The sequence below is a fragment of the Leuciscus leuciscus genome (assembly GCF_965113295.1).
Source record: "Leuciscus leuciscus genome assembly, chromosome: 21".
NCBI classification, from domain to species: domain Eukaryota; kingdom Metazoa; phylum Chordata; class Actinopteri; order Cypriniformes; family Leuciscidae; genus Leuciscus; species Leuciscus leuciscus.
In genome coordinates, this window is record NC_138745.1 from 27,046,421 (window position 1) to 27,065,808 (window position 19,388).

Below are 19,388 nucleotides of genomic sequence, written 5' to 3' on the forward strand. Positions count from 1 at the left end.
TTTTCTTCCAGCAATGAAAGATAAACGTTAGGCATCTTTATATAAAAGGGAGGGCATTAAGGAGAGATAGACGAGAACTCTGCCCCCCACTATGACAACAATTTAAGGAGACCACTAAAGAAGAGGACCTCGTAGAGACATCCACAATGAAGAACCAAAGCAGAGGTCTGAGTTAGGGATGGGCGTACTCATTTGGCATAGATTTCCTTAAAAAAATATCGATATAAACAAAAAAATTATAATTGGTGGTGTATGTATCACTTTCAGCTGTTTTAGATTACTTCCTTAAATTACTATGTGCCGGGACCCCTGGCTGTACCTGATGGCATATTGACAGGAGACGAGCGAATGAGCGACATTGTGCGACACAGCCGACAACGACACACACACAAACACACAGCCAAACAAGGCCATCAGCCCAGTAAAGTGTGACGAGTGATGACATATCTCGAGTGCACTAAAGGCGTGATGGTGTCAGACCGTTTTCTAGTTCATTTTCTCAGGGAACAACTGTCTTTGTTATGCAGGTTTATAGGATAAGTAAATCCTAGTTTATTATGATCTTTATGACGTCTTGTTTTTGCTTCAGTGAAGTGTTACAAGTTTACTTCTACAAAGAGGCTCGAAACATAACATTGATGTATTAGTTTTTTTTGTTTGTTTGTTTAGTTTTTTTTTCTTTTAGCTTTTTCTACCAAGATTGGTCTTTTTTCTTTTTTTTTTGAGAAATAAGAAAAGTGAAAATATGTACGTTTTTGTTCATATTTAATTTATTTTATTCATATTTATGTTATTTATTTTAATTAAAATTTTATTATGTATTGACCATAATACATTTTGTATAAATGGTCTGTATTTGTCTTGTGATTTGTCTTAAATGTAATAATATTGTTACTGACAAAAATTAAAGAAAAAAAAGAGAAATTAACGGTATCGGTATCGATGAAAATGCAAGAAAAAGTATCGGTATCGTATCGAATCCTAAAAGTGTGGTACCTCGAAAGTGTGGTATCGAGTGTTATTCTGCCAAATAACGCGAAACTAAACATGACTGTTGGGATGAGTGTGTGAAAATGCCCAGACTGACAGGCTGGTAAACCCCTAAAAACCCTCTAAAATCAGCAAGGCTAGGAGACCAGCTAAGAAATGCAAGCTAGTTTAAGATTCTTCTTCTTTTTTTTTTTTTTCAGCAATGAATATAAACATGTAGACTCCTTTATATAAAAGGGAGGGCATTAAGGAGAGATATACGAGAACTGCCCACGACGACAACAATTTAAGAGACCACTAATGAAGAGGACCTTGTAGAGAGCACATCCACAATGAAGAACCAAAGCAGAGGTCTGAGTGTTATTCTGCCAAATAACACAAAACTAAACATGACTGTTGGGGTGAGTGTGTGAACATGTTTTTATACTTAATCAAAGAGATATTGAGATGAACATGGAGTGTCGGTTTAAGAGTTGCAGCCTCTTTTGTGTTTGTTAGAAAGTTATATTTTTTGCATGTGTCATTTATGTTGGATCTTGTTTAGCTTTTTCCATAAAACTGCACATGTTGTATTTGTAATGAACATTCATTCAGATTTCAGTTATTCAAGTTACAGGCCTGCTTAAAAAACAGCCTAAACTTTTTGTGTGGTTAATTTATGCTAGCCTATATGTAGTATGTCTTAATTTTTAGCATGTCTGTATTACAGCTTAAGGACAGAGGCCAAGACGTGATCAACCAGCTGTCTGAGCTACTTGTGATCTCAGATCTTCATCTCTTTGGTCTGAGTGTTGTAAAGGGTATGTGGTTTCCTTCTGTTTGTGTAAACATGTGGAACTGCTAACTGAGCCTTTTTTTTGTTTGAATGATTTGACTAAATGCTGAGCGAGACAAAAATCAAGGATGAAGGGAGTGACAGTTCTGTTTGTCTAAACCATATTGGCTCATAATTTTCTTTCCGTTGTACCAGACAATCAACCGCTTTTCCTAGATCTGGAGCAAAAATTGTCCTTGTACCTCCCAAAGTCCTGGAGAAAGAATACATTAAAGGTAATGAAGCACAAATAAATACTTTAATGCATTCTTCATTGTCATATGATCCTTCAGAAATAATTTCTTTGATATTCACCACTGAGTGTTACAATACATGCGGGGTAAATACTGAAATGACTAGGTCTATAATTACAAACCCAAGGAGAAAATGTTCAGCTCGTGACTGGCTGGGAATTTTCTGGTTTGGGTGACATCACTATTGATGAGTAATAATGACTGTTCTAGAGTTAATATTGTGGTAAATTAGGGAGTTATTATCTAAAGACCATATCTGTTCTCGGTATGATGCATGAAGATGATGATGTAGTAATATTTCATGTCGATATACAATGGTAACATATTGTTAAAACTAATAGTGGTATAAATATCTTCGTAAAACTGGCGATTCTATAGAACAGTGGCAAGGAAAACTAACTTTACCATGCTCCGAGAGCCCTTTAGTGGTCGGGAGCATTTCCGTTGTGTTGTGGCTTGATTTCGCTGTGTTGTGAACTTATGTTTGCTTTTTAAATTTTGTTGTGTTGCGCACTACTGGGCCACCGTACACTAGAGATGTTACATGCATCCTTGTGCAGATTTTTATTCATTCATGTATTTACTTTCATAGGAGGAAGTAGTTCTCTCACTGAAAGTGCAGTACTTTGTAGAAAATGCTCAACTAATTGTGTAAGTACTTTTTTTTTCTCCGCCGTTGATGTGAGATGTTTGTTTTGCTTATCCATCATTTTGCCCTTCTACTTCTAGGATATTGTTTCCAGTGATATGTAATGTCACCTTGCTTTGTGTCACTTTGTGTTAATACATTTCTCAAAACATTAGCACAAAAATGTTATTTATACATCATTCACCGAACTTTTTTTTCTTTTTCTGAAATGTTTTAGTTGGATGTTTTAAATTGTACAGATTGTTACAGAATGTATGTTTGCAGAATGATAAAATGGAATTAACTTTCATTTCTTCAATTTCTTTTAACTTTAATGTTTGCATAACCAAGAACAAAAAAGTTTTTCAAGCATTTAAAAAAACTGGCCAGTAAGTGTTCATCCTGAAATATTGCATAAAAGTTATTCTCATGTTTACCTTATAAAAATAATTAATGATTTTAATGCAAAAAAGAACGTTCCACAACCTGAAGTTTTTTATTTCATTTTTTTATAATACTAAAAGGCCCTTTACTTGTGTTTTACGGTGTGTACTTTACTCTTTACACCTTTTACCTATTTATTTATTATTCTCAGGTAAGGTAAAGAAAGTCAAATCTAACCTAAACCGTAAGCATTCAAAAGGTACTTACAATTTGGTCAGAAGACTCCTCTGTGGTATGTTCTCATTAAAAGTCTTCCAGCATCATAAATCTAAGTCTCAGTAGGCAGATTTTGTAATCAATTAAATTTCTTTTAATTTGTTACTTTTCTTTTTATAATAAACAAAAATATAAAAGGCGAATACAACTTAATCGTTTAAGTATAAAATACAATAGTCATGTGTTGAAACAAAGGTGTAGTAAGCTCTGGGCTTCTTATCTTCTGCTTGGGGTTTCTTGTCCCCAGCTCTGGGCTTCTAGGCGTCGGGGGCTCTGGCGTATCAGTATCCCAAGAGGCAGTCCGTTCATCAGTCTTTTATACTCCTTGTTTACAACAAGCATTAGGTTGACACTCCTCCAAAGTTTCCCAGATCCTTCTCCAGGCAGGTGCAAGCGGTCCACCTCTTCATGTCCTTGAACTCCAGTAAACTCAACTACAATGGCTGAGTTCATTTAAAGTTGTAGGAGTCCTCTAGCGCACACACATAATCGCACTTTTCTGCTCCTCTCAACATGGGTTAGCACAGTCACATATACACACATATAACCATTTACTGTACATCTATGCCAAAACAATATAAGCCATCTTTTACAAACAAATTAAATAACAACATTGAATGCAACGCATTATATCCAATACATTGGCTAAATATGTGTAACAAAAAGGCATCTATAATAAATAAGGAGGCAGGTAATTGCATTTTCTTGATACTATACAACACCCCCTTCATGCAATTATCCTGACTCTTTATCCTTCCTTCTCATAATTGTAGCACAAACTTTGTTCACTTCGTCAAACTTTACCAATAACATGGACATTTGTCCAACATTCTTAAATAGATTGGTTTGTTACAGTTCATGCAATATTTCACCCAGTTTTGTTTTCTGGTTCCCATAACAGAAATAATCGATTATAATTCTTTTGTAATTGTATTAAAATTATTTATTTATTAAGGGATAAAACTTTGTGCTCTGCTTGTTTATCATATATTAGGCCAATTTAGATCTCAAAAAGAATCCAGTACTTCAAGCACCCGGTCTCCCCTTAGAGGCGCGGCTCCACCCCTAGCCCAGCTAGGGGATGCGCTTCCAGGTGAAGTACCTTGGAAACGTTAGCCACTGGCATCTCCTAGGGTCTTTAGGGCACAAAGTCAGTATCTGGGGTATGATGGGTTTTCTTGCCCAAACTACAAGTTTAAACATCCCCCTTGGTTTGAACCAGTCTTGAAACTTCTTCAATGTTCAAACAGTGCACAAGGTTTCTTTTTTATTATTGCTTGTAAACATCCAGTTCCAAACCTCTGGGTCAAATATTGTCAAGCAACTCATTTTCTCATTCAAATATCTTACACTAAATCCAGTAATCATTTCTTGAGCATTAACAGATTCTCAGATATCATTATTGTACCATCAAATATAACAAAACCCTTTTTTAGTAATTGTTGCATAAACATATCACATCCTACAATTATTTATCTGGTTACTGTAATTATGGTTACATTTCATACATTTACTATAATCAGAACAATCCAGTAATTAAACCTTTGTATCCAGAGTAATCCTTCTAATGTTTCCCTTAATTTCTGAGAACACTATATATGTTCAAACATAAATTATATAAGTCAATAAATCAATTTGTTCCTTGTTATACATAAGGTTCCCATTGTAACGTTTATAAACAATCTCTCAAGTTAATAATGTCCATCTTTAAACCTCTTATATTTTAAATTAAATTTACAAGTTCATTTTTTAACATGCCCCACGGTCACAAGAGTTTCTTCTTCAATTAGCATAGCATATATTTTAATTTCCTTAATATATTATATACATTCAAAGTCCACTGAAGCCAATGAATTCTTTAATTCATAAAGATTTAAAAATATTTCAAAAGCAAAAACAACAACATTATTTTCAGTAAGTTCTTACTATAAATTATCTTTACATCCCCATTATAATAAGGTTCACACTTTGTTACATTAGTATTTGGTGGCATCACACACATTTTAAATCCTCAAAAATTAACCCAATAATTAAATCATCTTATCAGAAGTTCTCACCCTAAACGTCTCCTTAGTTAAATCTAAGGTATAATCTTTTCTAACCCCAGATTTGTTTGTTACTATAGTATAATACCTTTTCACATAATACAATTAAATTATTCTTTATTCATTTACAATAATATATTTCGTTTTCTTAAATCAACATGTATTTATCAGTCACTAATAACCATACTTGGCATTATAGATGACATAAAATTATTACATTTTATCATAAGTACATTCGTGTTTACAATATCAAACACCCACTTAATAATAGTCCTTTTAGTTCTATGGTTTTTATTATATTTATTTTTTATAAATCATTAAAATAATAAAGTAATAATATTTACCAGGATTTCCCAAAAGGTTTAACTGACCCAAGCTAAGGTCTCAGTGCTGGTGGATGCAGAGCGGCCGTTTCTTACTATTACAGTCTATCTTGTTGTACAGTCTATTTGACTGAATAAGAGGCATATACAAACTATATACTGTAGGACTTCTTCTGCTATTTCCACCCCCTTCTTTGAAAGGGTTCCAGTTTCAGTCAAGGCCATTTGGTGCTCTTGCATGGATCATAATGAGAGCTTGTTTGTCCTCATCTGCTCTCTTGCTGTTCTCAAACACTTCCATGATAAGCCTGCATCCAGGAGTGTCAATCAGGTCAACATTACAATATGTCTACTAGCACCTATTATTCATAATGAGCTCATTTTCAATTATTCATTTCTTTTTGTTTGTTATGGAAACATACTAAATTAACTTTAAGTTGTTTTCTCAACTCTTCTACAAGTTGATTGACCATCCTTGTCCAGTTTCTCTCCCAATTTTTCTAGTCTTTCTAGTCTTCTTTCTGCATATTAGAATGCTTTAATATAACAGATACTGCAATATTTTCCATAATCCTAATCTATTTTATGTGACTCTCATTAAATATTATTGGCCTACATGCTCCATATGCTATCATATTCGTGATTTAATATCACTCTTCGTTTCTGCTGCCAAGTACAATGCACACATTTTTTTCCCCTATAAAAAGAAATACTGTCTATTTTCATTTTTAATTTTATCATGATATTTAGGATGATGTTTAAAAATAACCTATGTTTTATATCATTTTTCATTTCTCACTCTTACTACAAGTAGGAGGTATTAGCCTCCATGTATTTTATCTTATATTACCATTATCTCTTGGTTATTTTTCCTTCTAGCCAATGGGAATATTCTTCAATATTCTTCACATTATTTAATAGTTTTCAAAATATTAGTTTCATTATCACCAAATAAGTCTCCATAACTGTATTAAGACTTTTAGGATTTGCTTCTATGCCATTTTCTAAATTATTATTATTTTATATATACCCTGTATATATATATATATATATATATTTTATATATATTTTTTAATATATAAATTACATTCTTACACAATTCATATTTAATTTGTCCATGAATGATGTTCTTAAACTTTGCTAAGACTGACTATACTGTTGCAGTGTTTACAGATGTCTTTCCATTTTCCCCAAATATTCCAGTTCTAACCAAATGTATACTTTTCTCTCTTATCGTCAAAATCTTAATTTCCTGTAATGTTCCTTTAGGGTAGATTCACCTTACAGTGAATAATCTCCGTTTACCTTCCTATTAAATATTTCTATCAGGACATTCACTTTAAACCATCTTGTTCTTTTCGTTTGTAATACTAATATCATTGGGGGTTTTTCTCCAATTTTTGACCCTAATTTACTTCACCTATATTCTAGTGCTTTATACGGTGGATTCATCAGGCAAGATTATGCAGATATGAGAATCCCATAATTTCAGTAGTTCCATAATGCAATATTCAAATGTTCTTCCTTTATGTACTATTAAATATATTTTTCCACTTTCTATATTTTATGCTTGTAGATTTTCCACATTAGCTTTATAGTTCAACTTCCTGCTTTCTTTTGCTCCCAAAAAGCTTTAGTTCACTTAAATCGCTTGTACAGTAAGGCTACAATAAAATCAACAAAATTCCAAATGGGTGCTACATCCATAATAATTTAAACAATCAATAATTATCATTTACCCACAGCAATTGATTTATATTAGCAGGATTTTTCTATATTTCAGCATTATTCTTCCTCTTTTTGGACTATTTACTTTAATTGTTTTTGATAAGTAAATTCCAAAGTATCACTCTACTTCATATCTTCATATCACTCTACTTATCTATTTCCTTCTTCAAAGCAAGATTTTAGGCTCTCTAGTTTTCTCCCAAGTCTCCTGGGACAAAACCAGCAGCCACTTGCTTTCTACGTCATTTGTATTTATCTCAATACATTATGACCATATTTACGACGCTAGAAATACTCAGCTGTTTCCAAGTCTGATTACTTTGTACACCTTTGTTCCGTACTTTTGCCTTAAATGGTTAATCCACCAAAGGTCCATGCCCCAAATTCTATGCCTATTGCGTACCATATATACCAGCAAATTACTTTGGTTAATGTCTTTCAAACATTCATGGCATTTAGTCCACAGCAACCCTGTTACATACACAGTCCTATGCATCCATGTGCTCGCTGATAGTCACTGGGTCATTCATTATTACTTTGAGGAGAACTCATCCTACATTTCTGGCAGACAACAACACACTAGGTTCTCTCATTGTTTGTTGACAATCTTCTTTTCCAATTCATCATTAAATTAACCTCAATCCTGTTAATACCTCCCTATAGTTATCTCTAACTTAAGAAGCTTTTCTTCATCTTAATCATACTTTTATTGTTAATTTCAATTTCATTTGTCACCTTGTTTTTTATAGCAAGGATCAAATTCCTGTTAAATCAGAGGAAATGTTCTAATAACTCAAGTTTCTTAATCAACTATCCTCACGTTTATTATTATTTTTACATCTGTAAATGGCTAATCTATTTAATCTATGTAAGCTTATTCTTACAGTCACTCTGTATGCAGTACTTGTTGATTTTCAGTTTGTTAAATAGCTGTAAAATGAAAAATATTAATTTCATTTATCACATCTTGCCTGCAACTTTTATTAGGCTATTAACAGCTGTTCCTGCATTTTGATCACTCTGCCGCATATCTTAATATTTTATATTAAAACCAATTTCAAGTAATCAATATTCAAACCTTGTCTTTGTTCTAAATATCCTAAAACTATGTGGTCAGTCTAAAGCAGTCACTATCTCTTCCACCGTAGTAATAATTATACATTTACTTTTGTTATGTACATTATTATTTTATTATTATTATTTTCTCTAAATTCATTCCGACGATCCATCCACTTTCTCTCTCTATTTTTCTTCCGGCTTCTCCCGTTATAGGGGTCACCAGTGGATCATCCACATATCTGTTTGGCACTGGGGTTAACAACAAATTCCTTTCCTTGTGCGACCCAGCATTGGGAGTGCACTCATGCAACAGCAGGCGCTAGGACTTCCTAAAAATCCATCAACTACTATAATATGTAACCCACTTAATTACTTTAATATCTTATTTCTTGTTCACTATATTTAACATCCATATTTGACTTTTAAATAACTCCATTATAATTGTTGCATATCTTTAACATATGCAATAGTATTATATCTTTAACTTAAACAATAGTAATATTATAATGTCTGTCCCCATGTAGGAATATGTATCTTGTTATCAGTTAAAACTTCAAAGATTAAATTCTCACTAAGGTGTTAAATTTGGTCCAATATCTATTATATATTATACATTCTGTTTCCGTTTCTCTACTTTTCTCTAAGTCAAGCTAGCTTATCAGCTGTATTAATATCATATCACTGTGTTTTCTTTAAAATTGTCTGGTTGGACTAAAAGGGTCAGAAAAAGGCTTAGTCTATATAAGAGGTTAAGTCCCCCCAACATTTTTTAAAGCTTTAGAGCTAAATCAGTTAGTTTACCTGGCAGTCTATTTTCCCGTTTCTCAAAACAGTTTAAATCAAACCCTGTTTCTCCATGTATTGCTGGGTTTGTCTGGTAAAACTCCTGTTGAGTGACCTTGAGATACTCCCGTGAGCTCTGTGTGCTAGGCTGTACCAGGAGAAACATTACTCCCCCTAACATGCTGCTTTCTCTAACTTCAAACTCAAATCTTCAGTCTTCAGTGCACATAGTTTTACAAACAACTGTACGTTTTTAAGAAACCTTTTTCCTTTTTTATGACTTTTCATCTGGCTATTAATAGTTGTTACAACATAATATATCAATCGTGCTTTTATTATAATGTTTTGCCTTTATTTTTATTTTTTATTTTTCTTCCTCACTGCAATGTTTCCACATTTGAGGCTCTCTAACTGTAGTTGTTTGTCTAATGAAGCATCTTTTGACCTCGTCAGAAATTCCAACTTGGAATATCTTTTGCACAGAACTGCTAAACTTTTTCTCAGAAGCAAGGTATGTTTTTATTATTATTTTATTTTATTAATTGATATAATATTTTATCAATATCAATATTCAAATGCCCTAATGTTTTTATCTCATTAGTCTAGTTATAATTGCACTAGATACTTAAGGTAAAGTTACTGACAATACAACAGCAGTGAAGCAACACTTTAGTGACTTAAATCGCTTCTTAAAACATTTTATTTCAGGTTTTACTTGATTTTCCATTTTATTTGTTTATATTTGTATTTAAAATGTGTACACTCTAAAAACTGCTGGGTTGTGTTAACCCAATTTTGGGTCAAATATGGACTAACCCAACATTGGGTTAAAAAATGCAATTTAAAAATGGACAAATTGCATTTTGGACAAAATCAAAAATGGACAAAAATGCTATTTAAAAATGGACAAATTGCATTGGTTACATTAAAAATGTAAACCAACGGCTGGGTTTGTCCATTTTTAAATAGAATTTTTAACCCAACGTTGGGTAACACAACCCAGCATTTTTTAGAGTGTAGTTTTCACTCTTGTGTTTGCCTGTAAAGCGCTTTGAGAAAGCAACTTTTAAAGGTGCTATATAAACTAAATGTATTATTATTAATACTTGGGTAAAGCTGGTTTTATATTCACACATTCGGCACAAACTACAACACATTTGTTTGTTATTTTTCCTCTATATAACTCAACGTCTTTCACATGGCTGCTTTAATTGCACTAACATTTCAGCTTATTCCCGTTTAGTTTAATCAATTTTTATTTTTATTTTTTTGTTCTAATATGTAATGCTTCATCATTTGCTAGCAATAACATGCTTTAATGTAACCCATTAAGCTATGTATTTTATGCGTAAACCACTTCAAATTACAAAACCTAAAACTCTTAAACTCAAACTCGTTAAACATTAATAATCTTTTGTATATATACTTATTAAATCCTCAAACTTGACTTCCTAGGCAATTGTTTAACACAACTTCTACAGCTTTTAAACAGTTTTTGCTTTATTGAGTCCTCAATCAAATTATTCATTCTAAATTTCACTGTCCAGGGTGTTTCCTTAGCTATCTTGAGCGGCTGGAATGGTAGGTATTTCGACTCCTTTAAAACCTTCTGCCATTAGTATAATAGTATTAAACATTTATATATATAGCCTATATATACATAAAAACAGCTTTGCCTTCTTTCACAACTTCTTCAATTGGTATAGACCTCTCTTATCTAAACGTATTTATTAGATCAATTTTCCATCTATTATTCTTAGTTTCTCAGATGTTAATAAAACATCAGCTTTTTTCCTCCGGTCCAAAATATCTTGTCGCTAACTTAAACATTCCATTTAATAATACTCTTTGAATTCACTATTTTCAACAGCTCTCCTAATCTAAGAAGTTTACAATATAAGTTTTTGTATAAATTTCTGTATAAAAATCCATACTTCATGTATAGTTATAATTAATTTTTACTAATTATAGCTCATCCTTCTTGCTTATCTGTTGGTCCGACTGTTTGTACAGTATTTTATTTTATTTTTGTCTAAACTGTAATATTTATTCTTATTTCTTTTATAATATTTTCTTATATTTAAAGCACTTTGAATTACCATTGTGTATGAAATGTGCTATATAAATAAGCTTGCTTTGCCTTGCCTTATCTTATTTTAATAAATTAATTAACAATTTCTTGCTGCTAGCCCTTAATTACAAATTATATTTTCTTACCTTAGAGTAGCAAAGTTTTCTTGTAGAAAACCCGTTTTAGTTCAGTCTCAGTCACATCTCCATTTTTGAACCTTTATCAGCGTACCAAGCCCTGTTCTAAGTTACTGAAGTATTTATCATTTTCTCTGCTGTAGACATTATTAAAAATTTTGTTCAAGACTAAAATAGCCTATAAAATATGAAAAATTCTATTTATGTTTGTTTGTTTGCCCACTTATGTAATTTACATATTACTTTGTATAATTCATATTATTTAGTTATTACTATCTTTTCTTTTTTTTTTTTTTGACCTATATCTCTTTCAGTAATCTGTCATTATATTTGTCTTTATATCTAAGACAGATACACGTTTGTCTTGTAGCGAAATCTCGGCTTACCTATATGTGTTTTCTAATGCTTTAACCTCCTGTCAGCATAGGCACTATATGGTTATGTAATTTTTTTTTTTTTTTTATCAATTAAATTTCTTTTAATTGGTTACTTTTCTTTTTATAATAAACAAAAATATAAAAGGCGAATACAACTTAATCGTTTAAGTATAAAATACAATAGTCATGTGTTGAAACAAAGGTGTAGTAAGCTCTGGGCTTCTTCTCTTCTGCTTGGGGTTTCTTGTCCCCAGCTCTGGGCTTCTAGGCGTCGGGGGCTCTGGCGTATCAGTATCCCAAGAGGCAGTCCGTTCATCAGTCTTTTATACTCCTTGTTTACAACAAGCATTAGGTTGACACTCCTCCAAAGTTTCCCAGATCCTTCTCCAGGCAGGTGCAAGCGGTCCACCTCTTCATGTCCTTGAACTCCAGTAAACTTAAACTACAATGGCTGAGTTCATTTAAAGTTGTAGGAGTCCTCTAGCGCACACACATAATCGCACTTTTCTGCTCCTCTCAACATGGGTTAGCACAGTCACATATACACACATATAACCATTTACTGTACATCTATGCCAAAACAATATAAGCCATCTTTTACAAACAAATTAAATAACAACATTGAATGCAACGCATTATATCCAATACATTGGCTAAATATGTGTAACAAAAAGGCATCTATAATAAATAAGGATTTATTTATTTATTTATTATTTACTATAATAAGGAGTGGTAATTGCATTTTCTTGATATTATACAACACTTGCTAAAAAAGTATAAACTATCAATTAGACGACAGAAAACATGTACTAGATTGTGTAAAACAGGTTTTTCAGTTCTGATCATGTTGATAATTAGAAGCCTTAGACATTTGCGTATCAAAAATGATGCAGTAGGCTTTATATCCCACTATCCCACTAATTAAGCAGCTACTCGCCAAATAAATGAATAATAAATACATGCATGCATACATAAATACATGTACATGAAGTACTGGTTTCACTTTACAATAAAAAAAATTCTTGGTTAATGTTAATTTCTACATGTACAACGTACATTTTAACTTTTCAAAATGTACAAATTAAAATTAAATTCTTAACATTAACATCAGTTAATGTATTATGAGCAAAGATGAATAAACAATAAAGAATACTATCTCTATCAACCAGCATTAATGCTGTAAATGTTGGTTTATGATACCTATGCATTAACCACTGTTTAACTGTGTAAAACTGTTAAAGGTGTCTGTTTTAAACGGCTTGTTTCATTCTCAAAGAAACAGTGAAGCCCGTCAGCTGTATTATGCCGAACTTAAAGGGAGAGTTTTGAGATCTGAGTGCTTTGAGCAAGAAGGATTATACTTCCAGCTGGCTGCATACGCCCTGCAAGCTGACCTGGGAGACTACGAAGAACCAAACTTTGCATACTTCAGCCCACAGGGCTTTTTCCCTTTTTGGGTGAGGGTGTTTCAATTTGCTGGTTTAAATTTGTGGGGCTGAAAAAAACGTGCTCACCCATTCTTATTGAGCACAATCTGTTGTTAAAACTAATGATGTTTTCATTGTGACACTGACAGATCATACAGAAGCGTGGGAATGATTATATCCTGAAGCACATCCCAACCCTGCATAGGGAGCTGAAGGGAATGTCATCCAGCGAGGCTGCCTTACATTTCATGCAAGAAGCGTTGACCTTGAGTGATGTGCCCATCACCATCTATAGAATGTTCAAAGTTAGTGACTATTTTTTAAGTCCACTGTTCAAGTCAAGTCACCTTTATTTATATAGCGCTATTTACAATACAGATTGTATCAAAGCAGCTTCACAGTGATAACATGAAAATAATACAACAAAGTTTGTTTCTAGAAGAAAATTGCATCATCGTCCACCTTAAGTAAGGCAGATCAGTAATATTGTTGAATATTAAATGTCCCCAACTAAGCAAGCCAAAAGCCAAGGCAACAGTGGCAAGGAACCAGAATTCTATCAGGTGACAGAATGGAGAAAAAAACCTTGGGAGAACTCAGGCTCAGCCGGGGTCCAGTTCTCCTCTGGCCAGTGAGCGAACAGTGTATGATTATGATCCAGGCAGCGTTACAGGTCAGAAGTCAGATTGGTCGTGTCGATGAGGCCTTCACAGGGCTGATGAGGCTGGCACTTCAGGGATGCGTCATGGATGGGTCCAGGTGCAGGTCCACCATCTGATCTGGATATGGCCGGGATCCAGCTGACTTTAGTAAACAGGGAGGGACTGGTTGACACTTCAGGACTGTGTTGTCATCATGTCTAGGCGCAGGTCCTTCATCAGATCTGGATACGGCCTGTGTCCGGTGGACTGCGGTAAACTTAGGATAAACAGAGAGACTAATATTAGTGTATCGCCATCCATATTTTGATGTAACAAGTACATCAGGATTTATGGGGAGTGTTCCCAGTTCCGGCTGACCTAAACTATGCAGCCTAACATTGAATTATAAAAGTCAATAATGTGTTATGTGTATGCCAGGTCAAAGAGATGTGTTTTTAGTTTAGATTCTAACTGAGAGAGTGTGTCTGCTTCCCGGACAATGTTAGGAAGATTGTTCCAAAGTTTTGGTGCTAAATAGGAAAAGGATCTACCGCCTGCAGTCGATTTTGATATTCTAGGTATTATCAACTGGCCGGAATTTTGAGATCGCAAAAGACGTGAAGGACAATAATGTGTTAAGAGCTCACTCAAGTATTGTGGAGCTAAACCATTCAGTGCTTTGTAAGTGATCAGCAATATTTTAAAATGTATAAAAGTTCAGAAGTGTTGTAATAATCGAGGCCAGACTAGACTGGAGTCTTGAGTCCAAGACCAGATTTTCAAGTACACTCGGACTTGACTAGTCATAGAAAATATGGTCTTGGAATCAGACTTGACAGTCTTGTCTGAACTTACTACAACTCTGGTATTCAGTCAAACTAGAGTTGTGCGCCACTCAGAACTGAACTGAAAATGCTTTTTAAATTTGAATGTAATTTCTCAACTTGAATTGAGGTATGCAAACAGAAAACAGAATTGAAATTAAGGAAATAGTATTAAACTGATTTGATCTGAATTCAAAGGAATTAATTTAAATTTATACACAAAATATATTTTGTATTATATTTGAAATATATTGAATAATTTCATAATATTTAATAAATCAACTTTTACTGACCAAAGTGGAAGAACACTTAGTTTGGTCACTCAGATTAGGGTCCAATTATCACTAAAACTATTAACTACAACTTTAGCCTCAATAAACTCCTAATTACTACTTATTAATAGTTAGTAAGGTAGTTGTTAAATTTAAGTATTGGGTAGGATTAAGGGATGTAGAATATGATCTTAGCTAAGAACAAAATCTACGCAAAATCTAGTTTATTAAGTACAAAGTTAAGAAAATTCTTAGGAAGATATTGGTGAATGAGGCCCATTATGTTTATAATTGCGTTCTTGCTAACTATTTTAACTCAAACTAAATAAAGTCTTAAGAGTTGTTGGAAGCTAAATGGTGGTGGCCTTGAGGTCTACTTCTGGCAATTGTATTTAGGCTTCATAAATTCATAAAAGTAATGTTCGTTTGTGAAGATTATCTTGAGAAACAAAGCTTTTGTTGGACACAAAGCTTTTTTTCTGAAATGATCCAAAAGGTAATAGAAAATGTAGGTTGGTCTACAGAAATACTCGCTCTATTGAAAAGCAGCCAATTCTTCCATTCTGAATTTTGCCCAACCCTGATTCAAACATCCGTCTTACCGATGTGGTTTATCATGTTTCACTGATAAGATCCTCTGTTTCTGTCAGTTTCAGACACACTCTCTCTTTCTTTCCATTTCTGCCCCTCATCTCTGTCCCTACTGTCTCAGGAAAAGAATAAACCACAAGGTTGTATCCTCATAGGCTTGGCTTCTGGAGGACTGCAGATCTCTGAGGTAAGTCTAAATTCAAGGCCAGTTACATTCAGTGTTGAAGATATTGCATTACAAGTAACGCAAGTTACATAATCAGATTACTGACCTGTATAATGCAGGTTAATAATGCATTATTTTAAATGAAATTAATGCAAGAAACTTTGTTTTCCCATTAATTGACTGACACTTTAATTTAACTTTCCCCAACACTGGATAGATCTTTCATGCCACCCATATGGAACTGGACAGACTAATCATATTCTACCCATAAATGTTAAGTTTTCTATAAAACCTGCACCAACCACTATAAACTGACCTAGAACAGAATATAAATTAATTCATGTGAGTCTAATCCAGTCTTTTCTGTAGAGTTGATTAACGATTCTTCAAAGCATACATGCACGTTCCCCTTACTTGTCTTGTTTTTACTCTCCAGGCACTGAATGGAAATCAACAGTTTCTATATGACATGCCATGGTCAGACATTCATTCCATTACGTTTCAGGTGATCATTGCATTGTTACTGTTTACAAATTCAACAATCACTTGTGACATTAGAACATCCTTCCGAGGAACCACATTTTATTCACTTGACGTCTTCAGTATGTTCTACAGTACGTCTGTTTTGCAGTTTAAGAATGAGTTGTGGTCTTGGTTGCACTACAGGGCAGGAAGTTTGTCATTAGTGCTGATGGCTTACGTGAGCAAAAGATGGTGTTCTATAGTTCTTCTGTCCTTCATGCCATAAACCTGCTCCAGCACATGAGCAACAGTCACCGGCTGCATCTGAACACAAAGCCCTTGGTCACGCGGCTCAAGGAAAAAAACGGTCAGTCCAAAAAAACAACAAAGCTGTGAAAGAGGGTGGTGCAGAGCAAAAAGATTCAGCATCTGTTGTGGTCGACTGTCTGCAAGCTTCCTGTTTTCCCATCTACACATTTAAACAAAACAATATTAATAACTGCTGTAAAAGTAATGATGATGATTTGTGCATGTAAATAGTTATAATCTACACAACTATACTGTAAATTGTTAACTTTATTATTATTCCTTTGTTTATTTGAATATTTTACATAATTAGACATATTTTTTCCACACACTCTGGTTTTGAATGTGAGTCCTGCCTATGTTTAGATAGAGGGACACACAGAGAGATGTACATCACAGATGGAGCTGATCTGGACATGGATGACAGCGAAGATGAGCTTCCTCCATTGAAATTCCTCTTAGACCGGAAGCGAACCACTGGCACCACTGAATGTACAAATGTCAAAGGTAAAGAATGAGACTGATGTAACTTCCCCATTGATAGCAGAACCACATGGACTTAGAGTTTGATTGTTTTAGAGGCTGGACAAAACAATATGGGAGTGGTTTGACTGCGGAGCCATTTGTATGTCTGATGTGAGAAGCCAAATTGTGAAACCATAGAATATATCCTAAATATGCTTATTTTGTACAATACATGTTGCATCCATGTATCTTTATATGTCACAAAACATGAAAATTAGTTATTTACATGGGAGCATAAAATATAATAAGAATCTAGATGTCACCTTACCTCAGAAGGAGCACAGTAACGGTCTACCACAGTAACCACTGCTGTATGATCTCTTGCAAAAAAAATTATTTTTTTTAATTCGACAATCCATATTCACCTTTCAGATTTCACTTCCAAAATATTATGTTTAAAAATACAACCCATAATATTCGACAGTCAAATTACGGTCCATTTAATATCACTTTAAAATATCGCTTCCACAAATTCAGTGGTTCGAATTCGACAGAAAATTCAACATTTCACATCCGGGAACTGCAGGAATAGCAGTAGAGTACTGATTCATAATCTCCATATGCTGTCAGTGCGCTCGCCAGCAGGTGGTGCAAGCACCTGTTGAAAAAGTCCAAATAAAGCTAAATAAAATGGACCGAAAATTGCCTGTCGAATATTATAGGTTGTATTTTTTAACAGAATGAATATTTCGGAAATGAAATCTGAAAGGTGAATATGGATTATTGAATTTTAAACAATGAAAATGTGTGTGAAATGTTTTGAATTGAAATATTCACAGCTTAAATATAGGCTACAAGCTACAACCATGTTGAATTTCAGCCCATTAAAATGCAAGTATGGTTAATACTTTTGTTTTTGTTTTTTCGATTAGTGCAATTCAACAAGCTTTTTTGTTTCAAAAACATTTGGCATTATTTTACTTCCCTTTTACTTGCACATATGTGAAAGTCAGCTTGAAATCCCCCTTGTCCTGGACTCATAAACACGCCCTCTTCCCACCATTTTTGCCAATTATTTATAGACCTTATATCACAATGTCAGGTCAGGTGAGGTCACCACAGTGACCTCTGTATTCAGTCAGCCACAGGTTTTTTTTTTTAATCCCAAATTGTTTTTCTTAATCCCAAATGAGATTTAAATCTTAAAGTAATGGTAATTAATACAATTAAAGTTCCTCTAGTTTCTGATGCAGTTTTGCTTCTCAAATAATTAATCTTGATATAAGGATGTTTAAAAATGTAGTGGAAAATACGACACAAAAATATATACTAATTAGGACCACTTGACCTTTGAATAACGGTCACTACTGTTTGTGACTTCAAGATGAATGTTTTTTTATTATTGTTTTACGGTTTATTAATGTCCTTATCTGTGCTATATGTGCAGATAGTGATGTTTCAATGGGTCCTTGTGGCTTAGAGATGAGTGTTGATGAGCCAGAAGAAATGTTTGTAGATGACCCTGAAGACATCCTGCGTTTAGTTGAGCTGGTGGAGGGTGTATCTGTGGATGGTCCTTTACTTCTGCCAATTTCTTACCAGAAAGGTGAGATCAGGATGTGGTATTATGACACATGAATGTAGCTTCTTAAATGTCACATACACTGTTTCAATAGGGTCAGTAAGATTTTGGAAAAAAGAAAGAAAACTTTTATTCAGTAAGGATGCATTAAAATGGTATTAAATACATTTATAATGTTACAAAAGATTTAAGAGGAGAAAAGGGTAGTCTTTAGGGTAGTCTTCTGATGCACATGTTTCACAGCTTAGTGAAATAAGTAAAATGTATTTCCTGTCTCCTATCTGCAGGTCACATTTAGGCATTTGCTTATGATCAGTGTATCCAGGAAGTGGCATCAAGAGCAACGAAAAGGGACTCCCTTTGTACATGCTATGAATGAATTTCCACGATGCACCATTTAAAAAACAAACAAAAAGAAAACACCTGCACATTGTTATATGCCTAATTTGTACAATACAAAATCAAATTATTTGCAAAGCATGTTGAAATCATTTTAATTGCAGGCTCAACTTATACATTGTGTATCTAGCACATATTGTATAACTTTACCAGTGTGCATATAACTATAAGTATTGCAAAACATTTGGGGGAACTTACACTTTAAATATATATTAAAGAGTGACCTTTTGTTAGGGAATTCCTAAGAATTCCAAATCCCGTGGTGTCACAGTTTATATTCTGAGTTGTCAGTGGTTGCACTTTGCAAACTTTGCAGACTTTTTTTTTATGTAGTTACCACCATCAAAGTGGAGCTCAAAGCAAGTTCATTTTTAGGAAGCAAGA

The 19,388-nt window shown here is 33.7% G+C and overlaps 1 protein-coding gene across 3 annotated transcripts; it reads left to right on the forward strand.

The window, feature by feature from the left end:
- The first annotated feature begins 1,021 nt into the window (after positions 1 to 1,021).
- Positions 1,022 to 19,378, forward strand: LOC309484933 (FERM domain-containing protein 6). 3 transcript variants are annotated; one of them, XM_082151426.1, is made up of 12 exons: positions 1,022 to 1,065; positions 1,706 to 1,790; positions 1,961 to 2,040; positions 2,651 to 2,709; positions 13,146 to 13,326; positions 13,446 to 13,601; positions 15,746 to 15,811; positions 16,227 to 16,295; positions 16,457 to 16,619; positions 16,925 to 17,065; positions 18,471 to 18,629; positions 18,893 to 19,378. In XM_082151426.1, exons 1-12 carry the CDS (start codon positions 1,048 to 1,050, stop codon positions 18,901 to 18,903), a joined length of 1,188 nt encoding a protein of 395 aa, XP_082007552.1. In that variant the 5' UTR covers positions 1,022 to 1,047; the 3' UTR covers positions 18,904 to 19,378. The 3 variants fall into 3 exon arrangements, with proteins under 3 accessions (XP_082007552.1, XP_082007553.1, XP_082007554.1); XM_082151427.1 differs by lacking the exon at positions 1,022 to 1,065 and adding an exon at positions 1,164 to 1,391 and having other exon boundaries at positions 1,700 to 1,790; XM_082151428.1 differs by lacking the exons at positions 1,022 to 1,065; positions 1,706 to 1,790; positions 1,961 to 2,040; positions 2,651 to 2,709 and adding an exon at positions 8,386 to 9,795.
- Positions 19,379 to 19,388: the final 10 nt, after the last annotated feature.

Bases quoted from the DNA above. Each gene is read 5' to 3' on its own strand.
- LOC309484933 (XM_082151427.1), top strand. From the start codon at position 1,323: ATGAAGAACCAAAGCAGAGGTCTGAGTGTTATTCTGCCAAATAACACA. The intron at 1,392-1,699 runs GTGAGTGTGTGA...TCTGTATTACAG, and splicing joins AACTAAACATGACTGTTGGG to CTTAAGGACAGAGGCCAAGA. The intron at 17,066-18,470 runs GTAAAGAATGAG...CTATATGTGCAG, and splicing joins TGAATGTACAAATGTCAAAG to ATAGTGATGTTTCAATGGGT.